Source organism: Spermophilus citellus (genome assembly GCF_964194105.1).
Source record: "Spermophilus citellus genome assembly, chromosome: 10".
Classification (NCBI taxonomy): domain Eukaryota; kingdom Metazoa; phylum Chordata; class Mammalia; order Rodentia; family Sciuridae; genus Spermophilus; species Spermophilus citellus.
In genome coordinates this window covers 40,048,977-40,076,365 of record NC_138197.1, presented here as the reverse complement: position 1 = coordinate 40,076,365, position 27,389 = coordinate 40,048,977, and the positions used below count along the sequence as shown (strand labels likewise).

The window sequence follows — 27,389 nt, the reverse complement described above, 5'->3', positions numbered from 1 at the left end:
GAGTATAGCAGTTACCTATAATTAACTTTCCTATTTAACTTCTGCCCCTCCAGAAAGCTTAGCTGTGAAGCTCTTGACTTCATCTTCAGCTGCCAGCCAAGTGTCTGGTGTTTACTAGGCACTTGATAAATATTGCCAAGGGAATAATCTAACTGAAACTTCATCAACCCAGAACCAATCCCTCATTTGGGTTTAAATTGTTCTCCCCATTAGAACTGGTTTCTCACCCTGTTAGTTCCTGGTGTTTTAGTCAGCTTTGGTGTTGCTGTGACCAATATACCTGATAAGAACAATGTAGAGAAGAAAAAGGTTATTTTGGCTCACAGTTTCAGAGGTTCAGTCCATGGTTGACTGACTCCATAGCTCTGGTCCCAAGGTGAGGCAGAACATCATGGCAGAGGGCATGGAAGAGGAAAGCAGCTCAGGATGTGACAGCCAGGAAGAGAGAGAGTGCTTCACTCCCCCAGGAACAAAAAATAAACCCCAAGGGCACACCTTCAGTGATCTGCCTCTTCCAACCACACCCTACTGGGGCACTCAGTTAATAAGTGGATTAACCCACTGATTGGGCTACAACTCTCATAACCTAATCATTTCACCTCTGAATATTTTTGCATTGTCTCACACATGACTTTTTGGGGAACACCTCATACCCAACCCATATCACGGGTAATCACCACCACCATCACCATCATTATTCATTTGTGAAAGTTTTCCTGATTCCTATCATGTGTGATCCCTTTCTTTTCTAATCTTATAACCTCTATTTGTGATAGTTATGTCATGCTTTGCATTATTGTCACTTGTGTACTCCAGTCAGAACTGTAAACTCGATTTGATCAAAGACACTTTCCTATTGTATCTTGTATTCTCCTTTGTGCCTAGAACAGGCCCCTCCCCCACCTCTTTTTTTGTATAGGATGTGACGGTTTATAAAACATGTCCCCCAACTATAGCATTTGAAAAATGACCTTACCAAAGCATGGCATATATTATGGCACTGTTTTTAAAAATAATAATAATTGCTGTTAACATTTGACTTTGCAAGATTAGTAACCTGGCGGTGTTAATTCCTTCTGCTAAATCCCTGTACCCCAATTAAAGCCTATGAGATCAGATTAAATGCCTATTTTGGACTTAACAAGTTCACTACTCCCAGCTTATATTACTCCCAGCTTCCATCACAGGGATGAGCTTTCTCTGATAAAGTTGGATGTGAGCCACATTGGTTTCTGAGTATTGGGAAAATGAACCATATTAACCATCTAGATGTTCACATTTCTTTACAATGCACTTCTATTTTTTCATGTTTTTTAAAATAAAACCAACAAGCAAAATTATCTAAATTGGACCCAAAGTGATTTCATCTTTATCTTCTATGTAACTGATTTTTTTTAACCCATTTTTCTCAGTCATCAGCTTGAGTACAAAGAAGAGTCACATCTTCTATTTTTCAGTTTAGTAATAAGACTTCCTTCTGCCCATATTATCAGGAAAAGCAATTTCACCAACTAAAAGTCTTTCTGGTAACTATGCCACATTGCTCAAGAATACCAGGAGTTTACCCAGGGTATAGGTTAGCCTAATATTATACCTCATATAGAGAGAGAACTGAACTAGTGGATCCTGGGCTATGATTTGATTATGGTTTATCCCAGAAAGGGTCATGTGATGGAAACTTGGTTTCCAGTGTGGCAATGTTGAGAGGTGGTGGGAACTTCAAGAGGTGGGGCCTAGGGGAGTTGGTTAGGTCAGAAGGAAGAAATGTAGTTCTTTTGGAACCCTCAGTTAATTCTCATGACAGGGTTATTATAAGAGTAACTCTGGTTCCTCCCCATGCTCTGGGTTTCCGTCTTGGCTCACATGACCTCCCTCTCATACACACACATACTCACCATCGCGATGCCATTCACCAAGAAGTCCTCACCAGAGCAGGCACCATGCTGTTTGGACTTTCGGCTTCCAAAACTATATAAACCTCTTTTCTTTGTAATACGCAGTCTCAGGTATTCCACTATAACAAGAACAAGAACAAGAACAACAACAAAAATTGGACTAAGATACCCTATTTGATTTATTTTTCTGGTATATTTTGGACTTTCAATGTTTCAAATTAATTCTTTTGCTTTTCTACTATTCCTAAGGAAGACCATTGTTTTAGAGTGTCTGTGTCAGGAAGAATCTCCAGATTCAGCCTTATGCTATGCTGACACTGCTCTCTCTATTCCCTCATGTTCAACTGAATTCACTCTGAGATTCCCCAGTGTGTCACAAAGTTCTCCCATTTTCTTTTGCTTTTACTGGTTTCAGTCTGAACTACATCATTCTATAGAAGAGTTTCTAGTAATTTTGAAGGGATTTGGGGAATGAATTTGTCTTCTGCCAAATGTCTTTTGCATTCATTTCCAACATTTCTGGGAAGATGTAAACTTCTGTTTAAAGTGATACTCTGTGTTCATCTCAATGAAGAAGCAGTCAACAATGTCCAATGTCTTCTACAAAACAATGTAAAGTCCCAATGCACTACAACCCACCTTGTGTATATATCACAGACATTCTGTTCTCTCTGTATGTATAGTTCTTTCTGTGATGACTCCCTTCTGACATTTTCATACCTGCACACACAATATTTGCAAGTATATGCATACCAAATTCATAACTAAGGACACTCAGCTATTTTAGACAATGTAAAAATTGAATTTGAGAAAAAATTAAGGAAAACATAGGTTTTTAAATAGAGAAAAAGTTGTCATAGACTCTCACAGTTTCTACATGGGCTAGACTGAAGGGACTTGCCACTTATGCATCCAAGAGTTACTGGATAGGAACATGGAAAGATTGGCCACCTCTGCAGCTCTACCATTCTCTCCAACCCAACATCCCCATCCAACTAAGACTGTAAACACTACTATGCTAGTGTTTGAGTGTGAAATTCACCCATGACCACAATCCGTGGTATTAGTGGGCCTTCCCAGAGACTGAACCTTAGAATATTATTTCAGCTTGAAGATTATAAGAATAGAGGTTGAGACTTTCCTAGTGAAAATACATTTCTCATAGAGTAGGGAATGGCTTTGTTGGGGAGGAATTGCATTGGGAAAGTGATAATTTTGTGTATCTGTGAAGCTATTTGGAGATTAGTTGGTTTTTAAACAAAAAAATATCCATTACCAGGATGCTATCCTGCCTGTGACAGAACTGTGTCTTCCATGATTTAGGCTTAAAAGTCTCGCCTTTTACTTCTGCCTTATCTCTTTTTACTTTTATTTCAGGTGTTTACTCTAGGTATGATTTTGAAGCTGTAGTTTTGTTAGTAGGTATTATTTTGCATTACTTTATGTTTGTGCTGACAGAATTTTGAACTAGAATTTTGATTAGGTGGATATTTCAATGCATATACCTTGCTTGATGAGCCATCAAAGAGAATCAAGAGAAGTGGGTGGAGCTAATGGCTTAGCAGGGTATGTGAATGAGAGTGAGAAGTTGTTTTCGACTTTCTTCATGTTCAGAGCAAACTGGTCTGGGAGTAGGCCAACGCTGATGGTACTGTTCAAGCTGGAGGAAGAACTCAAACAGCAGGAGGATGTAGAAAATTTCTTGATATTTTTCACATGGGAAGACAAGGATAGTCCTTAAGATAGGGAAGAGGAATTGTGTTTTGTAAAATAAAGTAGCCTGATGGTAAAGAGACTTCAAAATGGCACCTACCAAACCTCCCCAATAAAAGATGTTCCATCTGAGACCATGTGGGAGCTGGAAAAAGTAGCTGAAAAAGGTGGCCATTATGAAGTAATAGAACCAGTATTATCTTTATGTCTCTTGGTCCAAAAATCTCATAATCATTGAGATGAGTGCATCATGGGAAGAGTCAATGGGACCCATGCAGAACATGAGAAGGTAGAGTGTCCTTATACTTTCAGATGAGAAAGCTCAGGAGCCCATGCTGCTCTGAGTTCTATTGCAAGTGCAATCAAATTCGAAAGCTATGTCTTATCAAATGTGACTGATTCTTAGATGTTGATCACAATAAGAATGATTAATTTAGCAACTGAACCAGTTGGTAAACCTGTATGAAATAAAAATGCTTTTTTTTCCTCTATTTTTGGCCACAATCTGAGGTTAATAGATTCATACTTAGTTTACCATTAAGTCAACTTACTTTGTGTGAGAAATTGTACTAAGCATCTTAGTCTCATTTAATCCTCTTTATAACTCTAAATTCAGAATTAGCACTTTTATTTTCTAGTAGAAAATGAGGCTTGGATACGTTAAATAACTTATCTAAGATCACAAAGCTCAGAAGTAGTTGGATTTAAATTCAAATTTCCGATTCTAATTCTAGTTTTGTTTTTTCCCCTCATAGCATAAATATGCTTCCAATTTTTTGTACTTAGTGCTTTATTACCATGGCTTCTTAATAAATCTTTTTTTTAAAAAACTGTAGGCCTATAAAAAGGAAAGTATAAATGTCAGTTTTTTACTTAAGGGCCACTGTGAAGGGGTGGCCACAGGAGATCAGCTATCAAAATCATTGAGAAAGTTGAGACCCCTGGGAATGAAATACAGGAAGTGAAAATTTGTGGGAATCGCTGAGGTCAGTCCCTTTTGTTCTTGTCAGAACCCAGCAGATTTTTTTCCCCTCCCATCATGCAGGGATTTGAATCAGGGTTCACACATGCTATGCAAACGTACTACCACTGGGCTATACTTCCTAGGTCATTATTCTCAGTAGAACATTCTATATGTCCACTTCTGTGTGTGGTTAAAATGGGAGGAGTCTGTGGCTTGTGATGAGATGCTAATCCCAAGGGATAAATTAGCATTTGACTTTTAAATCTCAATGCTAACAAATAACTCTATAACCGCCTCAAAACAAATTTCAGTGAAATCTATTAAATATTTCAGAAACTAGCTTCTTTGACAACTGTTCTGTCATTACAGAGGATACGTTTAATATTTTATCTGGTTATTTTCTGATACTCTCAGAGTGAATCAAATTTGATGAACATCAGCGAACATTAAATTCTCTTGAAGTGATCATGGACAGATAGGTCTGTATGAATTGCCTAATGACTCAGAAGAGACAGAGCTCTAACTTTGATGTTCACAGCCAGATCTCCCATCCTCTTAGTAAGGATGTGGGGAATGACATGATTTGAATAAAATGAAGACCAGCTTTATGTGCAACAAAGAAAAACTAAAGACAGGGGTGGATTGGATTCAAATGAGGGCTTATTGATGATGTAAGTGTAAAAACAGGGCAAAATGGGAGAAATCTCTTGCAGTTCTGGAGAATGGGATGTTGTTAAAATTTTAGAAACCAAGAATCCTATTCAGATTAGCAAAAATTCAAATAACATAGAAGTTCAGATGAAATAAATAGCTCACTTTCTGAATTGCTTAACATTTGCCTGATGTTGCATGAATAACTTCCTCAGGGCCTGAAAGAGGTTTGTGTGGGGCCTGGTGGCTTCAGACAACAGGGAAGCAGCCATCTCGTCATGCCATGTCATGTGACTCTGCTCCTCATCTTTCATTATACTTGTTCAATCTGAAGTACCTGATACCATCACATGCCTTATTTATTTATTTGGGGGGCTTATTTTGTTTGCAAGCAACTTCTGATTAACCCTTGTAATGCCGGTGAAAGGGTTGTGGTTTTGTTGGATACTGAGCTCTTTATCAGTTACTTAGCTTATTGCAACAAACAGTCTTTATCTCCAAGTAAACTGTAAATCTTCAAATATATGATTTGAGTTTATTTCCAAGAAAATTGTACCTCCTCGCTGTGCCCAGTTCTATGTGAGCCATATGTCATAAACTGAACACCGATGGCTGGATAGATAAAAGAACAGATGGGAGAGTACTTCCCATGTGTACTCTTGCACCTTCAGGGATGTGCCTGAGAACTTGGGAGTGTGTGCACAAGGCTCTGGGTATGAATGCAGTGAGCTCGCCATCCGTCTTTAGACCCATGTGACGAAAAAGCCACACTTGGATGAATATTACAACCAGCCAGTGGATGAAAACAGAATGTGGAATAAGAAAAGAGCCTTGGGTGGAGGTTGGAGGTTCTCCTGTGAGTGACCTTGTGTTCCTGAGGGGACTCTATCTAGCCACCCTTTCTGCTCCAGCAGCCTCAGACCCAGAAGCTAAGCCTGACTCTTACCACAGCTCTACTCTGTTGAATTCTGAGCAAGGTGAAAGTCGTCTAGGCAGATATTTGCCTCATGAAATTGGAAAGCTGTAGAATAAATTCCAAGGATGATATTATAAAGCAAGGAAATATTAACTAATAACAGCTTTTTAAATTTTGAATGGGGCTCTTTTAATTAGCAAGAGTGAATACTGAGTTAATGCAAAACAACAACAACAAATAAAATGAAAACAAAATGTCAGGCAACTTATTATGAGGACATATGTGGCGAGAGTTGGAAAGCTGTGAGGAGTAAGACCACTCCAGGGCTGGCTGCCTGCAGGGTCTCAAGACATATGGCCTGCATTTTAAAGTACCTCTGCTTCTCTCATATGTCTGGTCTGTTTCCCTTTTCGATTCAGCTTCCCCCTGCCATCCCACAGCTTCTGCTTCCTGTTATTTCACAGAGCTCATGACCTTGGCTTGTCATGGTCCCTACTTTATTTCATGTCATAGGCGAAAGACTTGCTATTCTTTTATGGGTATTGGTTCTGATCCTGAGAAAGACACAGGGTCTGGGCTCCTTGTCTAGCCAGGCCTAACCACAGACACTGGGTAGCTCAAAGATGGGCTGCTTTAGCCAGGCACCCACCTCTGATTAAGAGAGCTTGTGCTGTGCAAAGAATGTAACAGAGGCTGTGAGCAAGGGGCATGATGGGTACAATTACTCAACATACCAAAGAAGGAGGTTTATCTAACTCTGATTCTAGAAGCCATTCACTGAGCCACATGGAAATCTTCATATAGTAAGTATTTACTAAAACAGGCCAATTAGGTATGTTATGGTGTGGATCTAGAAATGTTCTCTGAAAAGCTCATGTTTTGAAAGCATGATCCTCAGTGTAGGAAGGTTAGAGGGTGAAATGATTGGATTGTGAGAGCTGTAACCTCATCAGTGGATTAATTCATTTGAAGAATTAAAATTTGAATGGACTACTAGGTAGTAGCTATAGGCAGGGATGTGGCTGGAGGTAGTAGATCTCTGGGTGTGTGTCCTTAGGAATTATATCTTGTCCTTGGCTTGCTCTCTCTCTCTGCTTCTCCATTCTCCTGAGCTAAGCAGCTTTCTTCTGCCATGTCCTTCCACCCACCATGATGGTCTGCCTTACCTCATGTCCAGAGCAATGGAGTTGACTGACCATGGATTAAACCTCTGAAACTATGAGCCCAAAATAAACTTTTCCTTCTCTAAGTTGTTCTTGCCCGGTATTTTGGTTATATCAACAGAAAACTAACACAAATGTCTGAAAAGTTTTATTGTGTTCAAAGCAAAACAATCTTTGCCTTCATATGAAGGAAGAGAGAGAGGAATCTGGGAGTTATTCTACCTTACAGAAGGAAAGAATTAAGAAGTCAAGAGTACTAAGGAGAGATGAACTTACCCTTTGCGATCAAAAACTTCAATTAAGAACGTACTTCAACTAGGTTATGGATATGATGGAATTCCTTAGTGGAAAGCCTTTGGGAATTTTGTTTGCAGAATTGGGCATCTAACCCAGGCCCGATGCATCCTGGGTAAGCACCCACCTTTTGGGAACTTTTGTCTAGATAATTTTGATCATCTTTGCACCATTGTGAAATTCAGAAATATGAATAAAAGGAAATGTTTCTTCTGTGCCAAAATATCCTTCCTCTTTTGTGTGAAGCCTAAGTAGCAAATCAAACTAATGATTTTTTGGTAATTCTGCTGAAGCATTAGCATACAGACAAGGACATTATGCCCCACCCCATTTGCATCTGGAAGCATCTATGGTTTAGATTGAGTCTTTCATTTTTTTCCCTCCCCTGGGCAAAAGTTGAGAAACTATGTTACCATGTTTAACACACTGGGATGCCATTGCTACTCTCTATATATTTAATTTCATGAGGATAAGAAGGAAAGTAGCTCTTAAAATATACAATTAGCAAGAAAATAAGAAAAAAATCAGGGCTGGGGTTTTAGTTCAGTGGAAGAGCACTTGCCTAGCATGTGCAAGGCACTGGGTTTGATTCTCATCACCACATATAGATAAACAAAATAAAGTCCACCAACATTTTTATTTTATTTTAAAAAATAATTTTTTAAAAAAATCATTATATTTATTTCAGAGACATGGAGGCAGTTTTGAGAATTAATAGCATTGAAGTAGTCATTTATATATTTTTAAGGCTGGAACACAATAACTAATAAATTGAACCAAAGAAGGAAAATTTGGCATTAGGCTACTTTTGTGTTTCTTGAATATGAATTTGCAACCCGGGTCATCTTTATGCAAGGAGCACTTAAATAATTGATTGATCAGCTGACCAGTGTGTCTAATTGAAAACTATTAGAAAAGGGTCAGCGTAAAGAAATCACATTCGTTGAGGGAGGAGAAAAGAATCAAAATTATTATTCCTCTCATTTTTCTGAAGGAATACTGGAAAGAAATCTTAGCAAAACCAATTTGCAATCATTGAAGAAAAAAAGGTTTTTAAACTGGGAAGCCTGACTTCATAAAGGACAAGTCCTGTCATACTGATCTAATCTTCTGAGATGAAAATGAAAGGCTGGGTAGATCAAGGGAAAAGATTTATATATAATCCGTTTAGACTGTGGTTATGATTTGGATAGGATTCTGTATGGTATGTCCGTCAGCCCCTGCCTGAGACAGTAGATATCACATGCTCATTGTCCTCCCGAGGACAAATCTAAGGCTGAGTTCAAGGCGCAGTGCCACTCATGTTTCTAACCTGTCTGGCATTAACTTGCTTACTACCCAGAACCAATGGGAGAACTGGCATACAGGGGTAAATAAAAAGAAGCTTTAAAAAACACAGCCATCCAGACATTCTGTCCTCTTTTCTTATCCTTCCTATGACACTTACACATTTTAAAACTCATTATCATTTAAATTAGGAACATCATCAATTATTTTGTATATTTTGATCTTATCTTCCCATTAGCTCAACTGAGGGTAAGGATAACAATTTATACTTCATTTCTATTTCCCATAGCACCAATAGGCATATATATGTGATTGATTAGCAAATGACGAGATTATAAAGAACTAGCTGTTAGCATGTCCAGTAGAGAATGCTGCAGGGAAACAGCATGTACCAAGACCATCACTGGTTTGCAGTGCCTGTGTGCCCAACCATGGATGTCTGTGCCCAACCATGGATGCTTGAGAGCGAAGCTTGAGTAGCTCACAAAAATAATCTGTAGAATGCAGGGGTTGGCTTTTTACTAGACAGCAGTGATCACTCTTTGTTTCAAAATGAAGCAAGGATGTGTAGATGGTTCCTTTTGGAGTTCTTGAGGTCAATAAGGGAAGCTTGAGCATGTGTGTGGTACAGTGGCTGAGCGAGGGCACCCAGAGTCCAGCCCGGCTCAGGGTCTCTTGTGAGCAGTAACCTTGGGCAAGTCACTTGACTTCTCTAAAGCTTACTGTCTCTGTTAATAAAGTGGAATGAGGGAGATGTCACTCAGTGATTTGCTTAGCATGTGCAAGGCCCTGGATTCTGGGTTTACTCCTAGCACCACACACACACACACACACACACACACACACACACACACACACAAACAACTTTATTATTAAAATAGAGAGAGTAATAGGACTTTCTTCACATAGATATAAGAATTAATTTGCATTTTGAATGAAAATCACTCTGTAAGCACCCTGATGAATATTGTTGGGCTGAGAGTGGTTGAGCACTTGCAAGGCCCTGGGTTCAATCCCCAGAATTAAAAAAAAAAAAAGAAGAAGAAGAAGCCATGAGTAGTATAAAAAATGAAAAAGCAAGGGGTTGTTTAGGCCCATGAAGAAAAGGCTGAGAGTGGGTTTAAGGATAATCTTTGCACACAAGGTAAGACAGACCATCATCCACCTTGATGACAGTTTGATTTAAGTCTAAAAATGTTTTTGAAGGCCTCTTCTGTGCCTTTCACCCAAGAGAGCATAAGAGATAAAGGGCTTAGTCTATAGCAAGATGGAATCAGGATGGACACAGGGTTACATTTCTGAAAGTCTGGATTACTAGACTCACTGGTCTACATAACTGAAGAAAACTGTAGGATTTTCTCTGAAGGCTTGGAAAATAATCTAGTTCCACTTCACATTCTCCTAAATTGTTTTAATGGTGGTTCTCATCTGAATTGGCCTAGTGACTTCTCAAGCCACTCTGGATGACGTCTGTTCTTTGAGATCTTGGGCTAATGTTATTTAACAGAGTTTCAGCTGTGCTTATAAAACATGAACACATTGGTGCCTTTCATCAGTACCAAATTAACATCAAAATGTCATTGCTGAGCCATAAGGATGCCCCCATTTTGTTTTGCTAGCACAGATCTGCATTCATAACCAGCTGATGTGTGCCTGATAGCTTCAGGTGAGCCGCTTAACTGCCAGGTCTGGAGGTAATGAGACTGTACATCAGACTCATCTATAGGTCTCCCTGTGAGGGATCCAGATCAGCAACTAATGAATGCTGGTATCTGATTGTAACCGTGGCTGCCTGTACTGCAAAGTCTGATGAGGATGGGCAGAATTGGCAGCCTGAGTTTCTTTGTTTAAAATAGCAATTGGCACTTCCTTTCAAAGACCTCTTTCTCTGCTTGCAACTTCTGTCAGAGGAAAAGAATTCAGGTAAAATGGTACAAACTTTGACACCCCTGAGTGTGGTTTAAAAACAAACACATTTCCAAAAGTGAGTAAGTGGACCATATTTTTACTCCTCGAGTTCTTATTTCTAGCAAATATCTTGCCAACTTTTGTCTTTTCTAGAATGATTGCTGCCTCTCATCCCCACCTGGCCACTCTCCAGGATCAAGTTGAGATATTGACAGCATTTTAGTTACTTGAGCTCCTAAAGAGGAGAATGGGCACACTGGTTGGGATAGGGGTGGGGGGTCAGTTAGGATGTTCCAATGAGATTGCAATCTGAGGGCACAGGACTGTGGGAAAAGGGGGCAAAAAAGGAAGAAGTCTTAGTTGGGGCTGCAGAACTGCTTATGGCAATGACAAGTTGGGTTCCAGGGAGGCTGCAAGGTTCCAACTGGGTAATCAAGGGGACAGGCTGGGGGAGAAAATAATCCTCAATGTGTTGGAAACTAGGTCTATAGCTTTCTATATATGCTAAATCTGTACAATTATTTGTACAGATAGAGAAATGGATAGGCTATTGTCTAGGGCTGTGGACAAGATCCTGTGACTCAACATAGTTTTAGCATGGTTCTCCCTATATTAGGTTAGGAGCTGCCTTTGTTCTAGCAGGTGGTAGTGTACTCTCCACACTTTATATGCCTATTTCCACCAGAGTTAGAAAGACCATGAAGGGTAAGTGATTAGGTACTCCAAACCCTTCAACATCCATTTTTAGTGCTAATAACCAGTAACCATAAAGACTTAGAGTTGAATAATTCTGGAAAATTGAGAGCAATTTTAAGTATAAAGCAAATTGAAAAATCTCCAATAAACTTAGATGCAACTACAAATACTGGACACCATTTTCATTCAATTGAAAGACAGACAAACTAGTATCTGAACAATAAGCCTAAAGAGCATTGGAAAGCTGGGCAAGACTGGGCCTAGCTGTTCCATGGGGGTTGCCTGCCTTAAGGTGAGGTGAGGACACTCTTTTGTACCCTATTTAAAATCAAATAAATCTCTTGGTGTGATTAAGACTGATGTGGGTAGTCAGCAGTTTGATATAGAAGTGGACAAAGCAATACAATGCATTGATACAAAAATATATTAATCATCTCACTGTATAAAAAAGGAAAGGGAAGATGCTGTTGCACATCAGCTGGCATTTGTAGATCTAGGGAACAAGGCCCAACTTGAAGGGTTTGTTTAGACAGCAAATGTGAATGCACAGAGTAGGGTTCCTCATCTGGTAGAAAACGGAGTAAAATTTTGTACACGAGGAAACAACTGAGTCTTTGGATTGGAACTGTGTAAGGCACATGGGAAAGAAGGCTTCCTCTAAGGTGGTCGTGGCTGCGGCCAGCCAGGCTCACACCTTCTTCACCATGCATTGGGCTTACAGCAGCCCAGCTAGCTTTAGAAGAAGGTGCTGGTGAGGGCAGTCCTGCTTGAAAGATGAGAAGGCAGCGCCTGATGGCTAAAGGTCAAGGTCACATGACTGACTGAGACTGAGGCAGATAGGCACTGAAGAGTCACTGCAGATACATGGTTTAAACTTGCCTGTATGCAACTTTAGTTTCACCACCGGATCCCTTCAAAATGCTTGCTTCTTTTTTAGACAGATGACCAAATCGGTTTGGGAGATGAGAATAAATTCAAAGCCTCTTTGATTGTGAGAAGCGGTACTTTTCTGTGTGTGAGGAATTAGCAATTAGTTTCCCTATATAAGGACCTAGGGAAACTGATGGCTGAATACTGAATGTTTGGTGGGGAAAAAAAAAATTTCAGCAAACTTCTTTCTGGGTTTAGCCGTTGGAGGCAATGGCTTGTTAATCTGTACCAAACCAGTGTGACTGATCCACATTGAAGACTCAGCCCTGCTTCCTCTTTCTCTCCATATGCAGCAGGGACAAGAGGACAAAGAGTTCTTTGTCTTCCAGGGATCCCTTGAAGAGACCCATGTGGATAAACATAGTCACTATGTCTAGAACCGGTGCTTTTGTTATTTTGGGCAACAAATGAGGTACTAACACTTAATCAAATATAAAATGCCTTTTCCACCCTTTGCCTCTCAAGTCTCCCCTCTTCTCTAATCCCCTTGGTATGGGAACGTGGTGTTCCAATCAAATGTGTATGAGAAGATGGGAATGTTAATTTCCTTGAGACAAATGTCAACATCTTTACTCTGAAAAATGGTGCTGGTACGTCAAGTTCTATCATTGGCTTCTTTTAACCCTGCTCTTTAATAATAATCACAATTCTTCTCTAGACTGTTCCCTTCAGCTCGACTTAAATAGAGAGATGTTGATGGCACAGGATAGTTTGGGACTTAGTATTTCATACTTAATAAGAAATGACCTGTTTTCCCTTAGCTATTAGATTTAGTTTTACAATGGCTTTCTTTTTATTCTATATATGCCTAGATCTACTGGTGTTGAACATGTTTGATTTTATAGATTTCTCTAAATAAACTTAGTTTAATCATTGATAACCCTACTACCTAAGTAATACTGTTAGTTTAATATTTATACTACTCTTCTCTGTCCATTTCATTTGTTAAAAAAATATTTCCTGTTCCTCTGCCCTACTCCCTTGCCTTTATTTAAAAGTGCATGTATTCAGTCAAGGAACTTGATTGTTGCTGAACTTGTCAGCTTGCTCTTTTATAGAAAAGAACCTCTTAATAAAAATACAAGTCAATCCATCTGAGAGTTGTTTTGATCTGCATAATGGAGCAGGCCATAGAAAGGAATTTTAATTTAAGATGAAATGAAACAGCCTCGTTAGGATTTTGGCAGCCCTGATACCTTAAAGAAGAGTACAAACAAATTCTAGAAGAGCTCTTAATATTTTCCAGCCCTTTGCTCCCTATAATTGTGTAATTCAGTTGGGCACTCTACTGAGAGGGAATCTGCGTTTTTATTCTTCTCTTCTTATTGCCCTTCCTGTTGCTTATAAATTTTCTTTTTGCTATAAAATTGTCTCTGAGACCTAGAATATGAAGAACCTTGTTTAGATAGTCCCAAAGTGAATACCTTTACTTTTTTTCTTAGCTGTGGCTTAAATTTGGGTATTGAAGCACATCCCAGAGGGAGACTCAGTCAAGGAGGAGAATGGAAAAAAATTTAAGGAGAAAGCAAAATTATCTTCAGAAAGAACAAATAAGAATAAAAATGCCGGCTTCTGTGGGAGTTGTTTAGTTATCCAGAGTGACTCTTAAACTAGTGCAAGCTGCTTGAATTTATGTTTATGGGCTTTTGAACACCCAGTGTTCTCTTTTGCATTCAAAGATTTAAAGAAGAGTCTGGCATTTAACGGACAGGAAAGATCACGATTCTCCATCAGTAAGCTTCTGTCATGTGTTTCAGTCATGATATTTTGGATCAATGGTGAGGCTGGAGAACATCAGAGACATTCCCTATCTTGAAAGCCATTGCTCACAGAACTGACACTATTCAGATCCATCCTAAGTGCTATCTCCAGTCTTAGTCACCCGAGAAAATGGTGGCGTGTTATGAGGATTTCTAGTCATCAAAGAAACTGATCTCTTGTGGTTGAATGGGTAAAGAAAAATCATTTCCTTTATTTTGGAAGAAGAAAGAGATTTTTCCTCCCTATATTGTTTTTACTCTGTGTCACATGTAGAAGAAGTAAAGAAGGAATACCCAGGACTTCTCTCAGGGCAGCCAGGGTAACCCTGGCCCCTTACCCCATTGTTTCTACACTTACCTTCTAAATCTGGTGGTAGGGAAAATTTTTAGTGAAAGCCTAGTAGTGCTAGGCTTCTTTCATAAGACAGGTTTTTCTCAAGAAGTGAATTAGGAACAGAGGAGAATTTTGTTTATTCACGTAAAGCAAAGCAAGATCAGACTTATTTTAATCTGAAACTATTCAAATGTTCTTACAGAACTTTGATCCCTATGATGTAATAAAATACTCAGATTTTAATAATATGAAAGAATTTAAAAGTCTAGTTGCAATTGGATAACCAGCCAAGACAAGCTAGATTTGAGAATTATCTGCTTGCAGCATCAATAACCCCATTCATTAAATTCCAACAATTTTCTCAGCTTGCACTCTGGGCCAGGCCCATTCTAGGTGTAGGGTTACAGGAATGAACAGTGATATCCCTGCCTCTTGGTGTTCCCATCCTAGTTTGGAAGAGGCAGGAAGTTTTTAATAAATATATCATATAAGTTATCATGTAGACTGTTAGAAGTTGGTAAATAGTATGGCGAAAAAGAGAGAATGGAGCCATTGAGGAGGATCCAGCATGTCCATGACAAGGGACAGCAGGCTTCAGTACTCCATTGGGTGGTCAGCACTGAGAGGGCTTTGTTAAGAAGATGAGAGATTTTCCCAGACTTGAAAGAGGTGCATGTGTTAACCCTGTGGATACCTGGCCAGCTGGAGAGGAATGTTTCTGGCTGGCAGTGACTAGAGTAAAGGGCTGAGGCAGGAATATGCAAATGTGCTCCAGTGAGAGCAAGTGCCTGAGCACAGGGAAGAAGACGGAGCCAAGCACAGGGCTTCCAAGGGGAACAGGGAGTCCAGATCAAGGGCATTGGCTGTTTCTTTTTGAGTAAATCGGGAAGCCATTGAGAGTTTTGAGCAAAGAATAACATCTTATGATTTGAATTTTAGAAGGATCATTCTGCTTCCTTTTGAGCATAGATGGAGGGGTTGGGACAGAGGCAAGGAGGCCATTTAGCAGGCTCTTATGGCAAGGGTTTGATAAAGGAGGCCAAATGCTCTAGAAGACAGGGATGACTGCACTTTGACATGGGAGTTGGCAGTATCAAGGTCACCAGTACCTTTTACAAGAGGATTTTCAGTGGACTGGTGGGGCTAAAGGACTCATTGGAGTCAGTTTAAGAGTGAATAGGAGAAGGAGAAGGGGGCTTGGAAGAGTTGAGTTTGCTGCAAAGGCAAGTAAATAAGTGCTGGTGGCATTTTTTTTTTTTTTTTGCCACCATGGCTAGCTATACCAGGGGTCTCCTCGTGTTTTCAGGCATACCTTATATCCACGAGGTGGGCACATACTGTTAGCACAGAAATTTGGAACTGAATGTGACCATCGGTGTCATTTCATTAATTTCCCACCCAATAAGGGAAACTTCTTGGTAATATTAATGCAACAAACAGTATGATTTTTTTTTCAGGTACCACATGGGGATCCAGAGATGTTTAAGGCATAGCCCTGCTCTTGGGAAACACACACTTTTAGTGGGAGGAAGCAAGCACATGTTACTGTGTGCTAAGCCTTGTGATAGGCATGTACAAAAGGTCATGAAAGCCCAGGGAGGTAGAACTAACTGGAGGTGGGGAAGGGGGTTTAGAAAAAAAAATGTCATCCATCAAAGAGCTGGTATTTGAATCAGGTCCTAAAGGTGAGCATGGAGTTTTCCAGAGTATTGGGGTTTATGTCAGATAATAATCTTGCTTCCATTTGAATGCTTGAGGCCCATTCCATTTTAGAAAGCTATCATTGGGAACCAAGCACAATGATACATGCCTGTAGTCTCAGCTACTTGGGAGGCTGAGGTGGGAGACTCATTGAAGCCCAGAAATTCAAGTCCAGCCTGGGCAACATAGGAAGACCCTGCCTTAAAAAAAATCCACAATTGTTGCATACACATTTCATGTACTGTGTCACTTTTAATATTTTTACTCCTTGGTTCTAGTTCTCTCCTCTGGAGCTAATGGGCAAAGACTTATCTTTCTACAAGTTATTTTAGTATTTGAAAATACATCTAATGTTCTCTTTTAAGCCACCTCTTTTACATATTGGAAAGGGAAGATGAGTAGAGTCAGGTACCCTGAACAGCAGACTCTGAGACTAAGGTTAATATCCAGGGGGCTTATTAGGGAGTATTCTTGAGACTGACACCATCAAAGGGAAGGGATGGGAAGATGGGGCAGGACTGGGTGGAGGGAGAAGTACGGAATGATATAGTTTTAATGGAAACTCCAGCTGTCCCTGTTAATCTTAATTCTTAAGATTGACTGACCTTTCAGAGTCATCCGGAGTTAGGGCCAAATGACCAGGTCTTTATACCCCTTGACAACCAGTCATTCAACACTGTTTACTCCAGGAAGGGAGCATGACTTTGGGCAAATGGCTCTCTTCAGGCGAGACAATCCCCAAAGCGGGGGCTGAGCTAAAGACTACTGCCAGGGGCATGATCAGTAGCTGCAGTACTTAATCCTTTATTTCAGAAGTGGATCGGTAGGGGATCTGGATGATGCAGAAGAAAAATTCCATGTACTGCTAATTCTTGAGGCAATTATTTTCTGAGGCAGATAATGGGATGAAAAAGTACTTTTTTTGTTTCTTATTAGCAAATAAACACCATGAACATCAAAGTAATGGAAGTACAACATAAAGGTTGTAGACTGATGGAGTCTAATGTACAATTCTACCTTTCCTGTGCTAATTGCTCATCTCATTTATGGTAGCCTTTTATTTAGGGACGCTTTAAAGGCAAGTTGAAGAAGTACATTCATGCAATAAATTTGACTGGGAATCTCTACTAAGAGGAGGCTACACAAAGAACCCCTGCATGTCAACATTTTGTAATGACATTAGGAGATAAAAATGTAAGTGTGGAAGCATAGTGAGCTGCAAACAGAATTATATATCTGTCCTTCATCCTTGATCACTTGTGGGTGATCACAGTACATGCTGGGTACCTGCAAAGATGGATGTGTGGCCACCAGTCCTTTCCACTCTGTGCACACATGAAGATTGCACTTTGATTTGTGGCTGCAGCCATAATTTGCAAAGTCTGTCACCATTTGCAACTTACAGTGATCCCAAAGCTTTTTTGAAAAAGAGCTGTTCCATTCCTGACCACCATCCACCAGATTGATGTGTCAACGAAATTAATAACACTGGTCTACTCATTATACCGGGAAATATTTGCCCAAGCCATAACTCTGTCTCTTGATTTCTCTTTGGCTTCAGTAAACTCCTTTTGGTGCCAGATTAAATGGTCTTAGAAGGTATCATTAGTTAATGGAGGACTGGCAAGATAAAATGGCTGAACTGAGCATAGATGGGGGCAGAAGAGTCCAAAGCAAAATGAAGTTGTGTAGGACAACAGAATTAGAAGGTGAAATCAGGATAGGGTGGGGATTTGATGGCCCCCTGTTAATTTTCTCTTCTCTTACTCTCCCCCGCATTGACTTTCTTCTCATAATAGCTGACGTTGTCTTTACAAGTTCATTTATAACCTTGGGAGGGGAGGGTATAAAATGATCAAGAAGGGAAGGGAGGGTTATGTTGGTATTTCATAGCTTGATTTCCTTTAAATTCAATCTCATTAGCACGAGGTTATCTGTTATGGACCCCCACAGGTTTCTCTCATAGCTAACTCTTGCTATGTATTTGAGCCAAGTGTGGTGTCACTGTACACTTGGCATTCAAGAGCTTCCTCATGATAAGTTTGGTTCATCTATAGATGTACTTTGTTTGCAGTCGGGATCTCTATCAACCCAAGCCTAGTCTATCTTAAGGTATATTTGAAAGCTTTTCGACTTGGCTATAACCACTCGGCTTTTAGAAATTCACAGGATAGTAGTTCCCATTTGAAGTCCCCCAAATTCCCTTTTATCTGGAAACATAACAAGGAAAAAAAAAGTAATTATTTCTTTAAAGCGATAGCTATTCTAGGTGTGTTGTTCTGTCACTAGACTTTCTTTCCTGTTTTTGTGATTCTCTATGGGCCCCTGACAAGTCTTGGAATAATTAAGCTTTGTTGTTTTAGATTCCCACGTGTCTAAGTTCTTTCAGCTTCTGTAATAAAGTACAATGAACTAGGTAGCTTATACACAACAGAAATTTAGTTTTCAGTCTTGGAAGCTGGGGAGATCAAGGTACCAGCAGACTTGGTGTATAATGAGGCTCACTCTTGTATTCTCTGGTTCATGAGTGGCACCTTCTGTCTGTCCGCATGAGATGGGAAGGTCAAGGTAGCTCTCAGTCTGTCTGTAAGGGTGCTACTCCCATTCTTGAAGCTTGAACCTTCTTGACCTAATCACCTCCCAAAGGATCCCACTCCTAACACCATTGCCCTAGGGGTTGGATTTCAGTGTATGGAATCAATATCCGTAACACCACTGTGTCTATAACCTAAGGAGGGGTCATCTTTTCATCTTTGTTTTCAGATAGATCTTGTGCTGTAGAAGTCTAGAAGCAGTGTCTGACCAAGAGTTTGGAATGGGTGCATATGTGACATAATCGTACCAGTATGAATTAATTCCCTTTGCTCTACCTATGCACTCTTGGCACCCCACCCCTTCTGCTCTTCTGAATTCCACAGTCCTTTAGGTTTCTCTACAAATGTATGGGTAAGTCCAGGGGAAGAAGCCAGGATAAGCACCATTCTACACTTAGCAGGAAGCATTGCCCCCAGATGACTATCCATCTGCTCTTCCATTCTGAGTAGCCTGTGGGAAATGTATAAAGCTCAAGCCACGAGAAGCAAATGGCTCTGGCAGAGCTAAGGGGCTGGCAGCTCTCATTGCCGAATCAGGGTCTTTGGACACCAGCTGGATATTTCCCAACCTGTATTTTTTTCAATAGTGGGTGCCCAAGAAATACTCAGCAATTTCTCAGCTGTGCAGCAATATGTTCCTAAACGAAGGAATCACTATATAATTTTGTATAAAAGCCCATTTTATTGGTCTCTTGTAACTGTACTTTGAAACACTAGTTGGGGGATAAAAAGGAATAGCCCCTTGGAGAGAGATACAATTTTGTCAGTCTGGATTGTTATAAAATGGAGATGAACCATCTGATACAAGACAGGGGCACCAACCAAGAAAAGAGATACCATTACCCAGGAGGAAATCAGGGGGAAATGGACTGAGAGTGCAGGACAAGCCTGAGAGGATGCTCATTTTGCGGTTTCAGATTCTTGTCGCTATAAGGTAGAGATAAAATACAGGGCTTGACATCTCAGAACAGCAGGTGAAATGCAGCTTAAAATGGGAGAAATGTAAAATGGCCTCTCTCTTGAAAAGAAGGAGAAAATAGAAGATGCTCAGCAATGGCAGAAAGGTGTCTGTGTGGTATGTAGTCAGTCCAAGACGCATTATGTGGATACAAGAAAGAATAATTTTCTCTGTGTCGCTCTAGAATAAAGCTTACACGTGAGCTTGAATACCAGTAGTTTTAATATGTAGCTTAGATGCCATATTTGAGCCTTACTCTAACTTGCAAATTGTATTATCAGAGCAAAGGTTAGACCACATTAGCTGTTATATTATTTACACATTCTTCTCTCTCGTATCCATACCTGAGCAATGTATACCTTCTGGGCCAGTGAGCCTGTGCTATCTCTGTAGGTAGGTCTAAGGGTAGATTGATAGCATTTTAGGGTATATAATGTTACTGAATTATACACATCTGCGATTGAGAAATTCAGAAATCCTTGAAAAATGGAAACAGAGAGAAGGAATGTGTGTGTGTGTGTGTGTGTGTGTGTGTGTGTGTGTGTGTGTGTGTAGCTTGTAATTCACCTGATAGCAAAGTCTGACCTGAAGTGAAATGAGGCCATGTAGAACCTCAACTTCACTTTTTGGGACTCTACCTGTTTTGCTCTAGAAATATTTACATGTTTTATTTTGAAGAACTGTCTTAGACTCTGGCCCCAAGGATTTCAGATAAGAAGAGTATAAATCTATGTCGATTTTCTCTAAATTCTGAGAAATACTTACAGAAACTTATTAAAAATTTGGGGGATTCAAATGTTTTTCCTCTCTCTTTTTTTGTACCTTTGCTGTTCTAGGATGAATCCTCCATGTTCTTCCAGTTTGGCCCATCCATCGAACAGCAAGCTTCCGTAATGCTCAACATCATGGAAGAATACGACTGGTACATCTTTTCTATTGTCACCACCTACTTCCCTGGCTACCAGGACTTTGTAAACAAGATCCGCAGCACCATCGAGAACAGCTTCGTGGGCTGGGAACTAGAGGAAGTCCTCTTACTGGACATGTCCCTGGATGATGGAGATTCTAAGATCCAGAATCAGCTCAAGAAACTTCAAAGCCCCATCATTCTTCTTTACTGTACCAAGGAGGAAGCCACCTACATCTTTGAAGTGGCCAACTCGGTAGGGCTGACTGGCTATGGCTACACGTGGATTGTGCCTAGTCTGGTGGCAGGGGATACAGACACAGTGCCCTCGGAGTTTCCCACTGGGCTCATCTCTGTATCATATGATGAGTGGGACTATGGTCTCCCTGCCAGAGTGAGAGATGGAATTGCTATAATCACCACTGCTGCTTCTGACATGCTGTCTGAACACAGCTTCATCCCCGAGCCCAAGAGCAGTTGCTACAACACCCACGAGAAGAGAATCTATCAGTCGAATATGCTCAATAGGTGAGTGAGAAACAAGGGGTAGTGGGTAGAGACCAGGGAGAGCTTCAGAGACTGGGGTTGGAGGCTCAGAACCTGTGGGAAGAGCTGTTCAGGATGGCCTCTGGTGGAAGGTGGCCCTTTGGATGGCAACTGGTCACAATGGAGAGAGTTTTTCAGATCCAAACCTTGCCGCACCATGTCCTTGTTCTAACATAAAATGACTACCACTTACTGAGCACTTACTTATTGTGTGCTAGATGTTACTCTTAGGTGTTTTGCATGCTTGACCTCATTCAATCCTCAAAATCTAGTTGAGTTTTAAACATTATTTTCTTTTTATAATGTAAGAGAATGGGCTTATAGGCATGAACTGTCCACAGCCATGCTACAAGTGAGTGGTTCAGTGTGAAATTGAACCCAGACCTCTCTGATCCCCAAGTCCTTGATCACTAGGAGAGAACAGTAGTTATAGAACCGAGGGAGTACAAGGCTACTTACCTTGGAATTATCTGCCTTGGGAAGAGAATATGTTACAAGCATCTGAAGAGTGCTCTTCTCTTAAAAAAATAGACTTGGTTTTATCTCCTTTGCTTCTCCACAGTCTTTTTGAGTAAAAAGGCTGCTGTGGAAGCAACATGCATGGTTTCTCTTAGTCTGGTTTGTTTAAGCAAGACCAACATATCCATAGAGCGCTGCTCTCCTGACTCACCTCATATAGCCCAGCCATGACTCTAGTGCAGCCTCCTAGAGGTAGTGATTGACTGCATGAGGTAGAAGATCCTGTGCTATGCTTTCATGGTTCATTGTTTGTATAATATTGCTATGTATCCATATTGTAAAGTTTCAGAAGAACACAGAAAAGAATATGAAAATGACCTTAAATCTGACTAACCAATGACAATTACTGTTGAAATAATTAGTGAGTATCCTTCTAGCCATCTTTGTGCATATACAGCTATATGGGCATAAATATATAATTTTATATAAGTAGAAATATGATTATACCTGCTGTTCAATACTGCACTTTTTTTCCCCCAACAAATGTTTTGAACATCCTTTTTATTTTATTTTTTGTACTATGTCAGGTATACATAAAAGTGTTCAGAAAACATAATGCATACTTAGATCCAGCTGAAGGAAGGAAATAGTGGGAACATGTAGGGGAAATTAATTCTGAGAAAGGTGAAATACAATTGGTGGAGATTTGGATGGGTACCTTCTTATACTTGTTTAATTTCTAGAAGGGAGTTGAACTGTAGTCTCTAGATGAAGCTCTTAATTTCAGATTGAAACTCAAAGCAACTTTAATGTGGCTGTATCTCTGATCTAATCCTAATATTCTCCTAGCTTGAGCTTTCTGCTCTCTCCATAATCTGTAATCTGTAAATATTAACCCTTGTTTGGTACAACTGTCTCCATTCGCTTCTTCCTCTCTGGTAATTCCACCTAGGCTTCTTAACGTGCTTCTCTTTCTTTTGGCATTCTTCAAATTTGAGTGTTCCTTGGGGTTGTCTTCTAGACCCTCCGCTTTTTTCATTCATTGCCAGGGATAAAACTAATGTCACCCCAAAGTGACATCTCTATTCAGGCCCTCTTAATGAAGCCCCTGGTTTACAGTTTCAACTAGAACCAAAACATTCCTTTGGAGGCTAAAGGCCAAAATGAAACTGCCTGCCTTTTCTCCCAAATGTACCTTCCCATCCTCTCCTAGACAAATCCATAATGCCTATAAACGATGCATCCCTATTAGCAAATTGCCTAAAATCAAACTTTCCAAGATGTCTTTCTTGATTCTCTGTCCCTGACATCTCCTAGCCAGTCCTGCCATTTGTTATAGGCATTCCGACACCTCTGGAATGCTTTGCTTGTTTTCATGTTCCCTACCACATTCTAGTCCATCTTTTTCTTCCCTGTGTTGCTGCAGGGCCTCTTAAATGATCTTCCTGTGCCCAGTTCTGCTTATTTTAAATCTGCATTGCAGCCAGAGTGATCTAAAATGAAAATGTGATTTCATCACTTGCCTGCCTAATACCTTTCAGTTATTCTCATTGCTTTGTAATAAAGCCCCGTCTCCTTCGTATGGTTTACAAACCCTTCCGCAGCATGGTCCCTGCCTCCCTTTCCAAAATTGTGTCATGCCATTCTCGCCCTTAGACATCACCCTACCTCCCTTCAAAACTGAACTTTCTTTATATTTTGAAGATACTATGTTCTCTTTTACTTCCAGCTCTTTCCTCTCTCTGTCTTGAACATATTCCCCAGCATGCCCTTTCCCACCAGTAGACACTTGCAGATGACCCTTTACCTGCCTGTGCTATATTCCTCAGGCTTCCTCTGGGAAGTCCTTCTTGTCCCTTGGAGTAACATCACCCTGCTATGTGCCTGCTTTAGTCAGCTCTTCATCACTGTGACCAAAATACCTGACAAGAACAACTTGGAGGAGGAAAAGTTTATTTGGGGCTCAACAATTCAGAGGTCTCAGACCTTAGACTGCTAATTCTATTACCTTGGGCCCAAGCTGAGGCAGAATATAATGGGAGAATAGTCCACCAGAGGAAAGCTACTCGGCTCATGGCCAGGTCAGGAAGAAGAGAGAAAGACAGAGGAGGGAAGGCATCATAGAGAAACTCTCCCCTTGCCCGGCACACCCCCATGACTTACCTCCTTCAGGAATGCCTCTCCTGCCTACAGTTATCACCCAGAAAGTCCATTCAAACTAGAATAAGCTGATTAGGTTACAGCTCTCATAATGGAATCAGTGCACATCTGAATAGCCCTGCATTAACAGGAGCTTTGGGGAAACACCTCATATCCAAACCATAACAATGCTCTTATTGCATCTTGAACTTTTCCAGTAAAGACACTCTTCAAACTATGATAATTACATGCTTTGTCTCCCTTCCCTGCAAGTTCTATGAGAGCTGTGGCCTTTCTGTCTTATTTCTGCCTCATTCCCAGCACACTGTGTGCCAGGGAAGTGATTGAATGATGGCCTCTGAGACAGTGCACACCTACTCTGCCAAAGGGAGCGAAGATTCCCCTTAAACCCTGCACAAGGTTAGAATCCCAGCTACCCAAGAGTGGGGAGGACCTGATCCAGTTTGAGATCAGGATCAGCCACTTAGTGAGGCCCTGTCTCAATCAATCAATCAATCAATAAAAAGAAAAGGGCTGTGTCTATAGCTCAGTAGTTGAACACCCCTGGGTTCAATACCTATTACCACTAAAAAAAAAAAAAAAAGGATTTTCTTTAAAAACTCATTGCTGATTCAGTTCTATAAGTGCAGGTTTTCTCCCAGTATTTTTAGTGTTAAATTGAAACTTGACCCGGATTATCTTCCTAAATATTTACTAATTAAAACCACCAGGCATGGTGGCACAAACCTGTCATCCAAGCAACATGAGAGGCTGAGGCAGGAGGATCACAAGTTCAAAGCCACAAATTAGTGAAGCCCTAGCAACTTAGGGAGATGCTGTCCCAAAATTTTTTAAAAAAGTGGGTGTTGGGGAGGATGTGGCTGGGGATGCTGCTCAGTGGTTAAGCACCCCTTTGGTTCCATCCCTGGTACAAAAAATTGTAAAAAGCTAATCATGAAGGAATGTTCCAGGATTGCTGCTTTTATCTTAAAATTTCCTGCAAGTGAGCTGCAATCTGCAGGTACTATGATTTCCTGCCTGGCTTATTGTACATTTGGGCTTAATGTTCTCTCTGAAGCCTGGTCTCCAACCACATATCTCTGAAGCCACAGTGGGTTAAACCTTTGCTACCGTCTCTCTGAGGCCCTAGTGGCTCCCATGTGGTCTATCAGGAAGGTAGCTCTCCTGGACCTTCTACACCTTTTCTTTAGTAGTTATCTCAAGATGATTACATCCGTCCAATTCCATTTTCTCAAATGTATCCATCCCAAGAGGAAAAAAAACAACCAAACAAACAACCAAACCAAACAAAAAACCATGCTACAGGGCAGATAATTCATCAGTACATCAGGCACCAGTATAAAGGAGAGAGAGAGAGCCAGAGGCGCCAGAGTCCCGCTGTACTTGACCTTGCAAGTGTGTTGCTTAGGAAATGCCTGGATTTCCTCCCTTCTTCTCCACTAGGAAATTTCCTCTATGAATCTTCTCTCCTGCTTGGTTCCCTGCCTCTTCTTGAGTTCTTTGTCCACCTGCCTGCTGGACAATTTATCCCTCCCCTGTCTCTATTTAGTCTTTTCCTTCCCCTCCTCCCAAACATAGCTTCTTCTGGTTCGTGACTCCAATCCCTAGCCTCTCTTGGGGATATTTTACCACACCATTCTATGAGGCCCAGAAAGGCTTTGGGTTGACTCATGGGGATTATAAAGAGGCATCCCCAAGCCTGAGGTGTTATCACCAGGCACTGCTGCATTCTTAAAGACATCCCTGGAATTCAATTAGGCACTCTCTGTGCCAGCTCCTCCTACTAATGCTGGTCTGAAATCAGACTCTTCCTCCTTCAGAGCTCTGGACTCACTAGGGTCACTCTTTTAAATAACAAACCAAGCAGCCACACCATTTAGTCGCAGCAGGAAATCTTTGCAAATAAAATTGCTGCAAATGGTTGGTTGTTTTATGAGGAAGAAGTTTCCTTTGGCCAGCTGCTCCTGGCTGTTTCCTTCTTAGCAACAGCCCAGGAAGAAAGGCTCCTCCACAGATTTTTAGGAACCACCCAGCCCTGGGAGGACACTAGCCAGGTAGAGTTAGGAAAGGATCTTCTCCTCTCACCTGAAATCTCAGTAACATCACTGGGCTCCAGCCCTCATGGAGGCATTGTAAGGGGCACTAACACTCCCATTTATACCTAAGGACATGGGGTTTTTCTTCCTAAGTGCAGGAATTTCCTAAGTGTAGATTTCAGGAACAGTACAAGAGGTTATATGGAACTCCCAAATCCCAAAGACAGGCACACATTTGAAGCAATTCATTTATTAGTTACCAAAGGAGGATTTTTGAATGGTGTTATGGAAACAATCTCAGAGAATATCCATAAAATGCACTGTTTCAGATGAACACTATTTATCAGGTATTAATACAAATTCTTTACTGATAACTTCTTAACTCTTTGAATTAAAGGATTTAACTCCTTAACTCATTGGCCAGCTAGTGACTTGGAAATAGGCTCTGGGCTGACTGGAGGTCTTTTACCAGAGTTGCCAGAAAAATAGGATTCAGTTATATTTGAATTTCAGATAAGCAATGATTCTATTTTTTTTTTTTTTACTGTAAGTCCTTCCCAAATTTTGCACAGGACATACTTATGCCCAAAGAATATTTGTTATTTATCTAAAATTCAAATTTAACAGGGCTCCTGTCTTTATTTGCTAAATGTGATAATTCTGCTTTGTGCATTAATAAGAACTAATTTTCTGTTGGAGCCTTGTCACATTCATTTATGCCTTATTAGTAAATACAGTACCATGCCCTACCAGAGCGCAAGACATGCTGAGAGAGATCCATTCCAACTGGGAACTTTATTTCACTGAAAGAGCCAGAGAATTTCTTCTGCCTTGTATTCTCTAAGAATTTCTTTTGCCATGATATTCTGTTCTCTTGTTCTGGGAGAAGTCTGAAAAACCTTTGGGTCCTGGATGTTCTGAACATGGTTAGAAAGTGATCAGATCAATTATCCAAATCCATCTTTATGCTCCTGGGCCATGGAGGTATTGTTGGCTATTAGAAGGCACATGTCTATATTTTCCCTTGATCACCTCCCCAGGGAGCAGTTAGTGGTTATTGTCCTTTTCAATGTGCTCTCTAATACTCAAATAGTTTGTTTTTTGTCATTGGGATGATGGCACACCTGCCACATACTTCTGGGCTCTTTCTCTGGCCTGAGAACCCAATGCATCTACAGAGCTACTTATGGAACTCGTAGAAAGAGCGGATGCTATTTGAGATGCATGGGTCTTAATACAGCCATCCTCTCGTGAACCTTGCCTAATTATTTTCCCCAGTGTCCTCAGTTTTCCTACTCAACATTTGTTTCATACCCCCCCCCCCCCCCCCCCGTTCTTCCTTCCCAGAGAAAGACTGGAATCCTCCTCCTCCTCCTGGCCTAGCCGTGGAGGGACAGGGAACCGTGGCTTTGAATAAGTGATGTGAAGAAAGGTGCTTTGTGGGTTCTTATTAACAGAGCTGGGATAGGCATGAACTTCCTGCAGTCTTGAGGCAGATTCTCCATCCTCAAAACCAC

The 27,389-nt window shown here is 40.6% G+C and overlaps 1 protein-coding gene across 1 annotated transcript in view; it reads left to right on the top strand.

Moving 5' to 3' along the window:
- The window catches only part of GRIN2B (glutamate ionotropic receptor NMDA type subunit 2B), a gene marked incomplete at both ends in the record, with an annotated part of 281,951 nt that overhangs the window by 83,073 nt on the left and 171,489 nt on the right, over positions 1 to 27,389 (top strand). Inside the window, one exon of the mRNA XM_081311861.1 lies at positions 20,601 to 21,199. Coding sequence (XP_081167987.1) covers positions 20,601 to 21,199 — 599 coding nt within the window. The remainder of the gene's footprint in view (positions 1 to 20,600; positions 21,200 to 27,389) is intronic.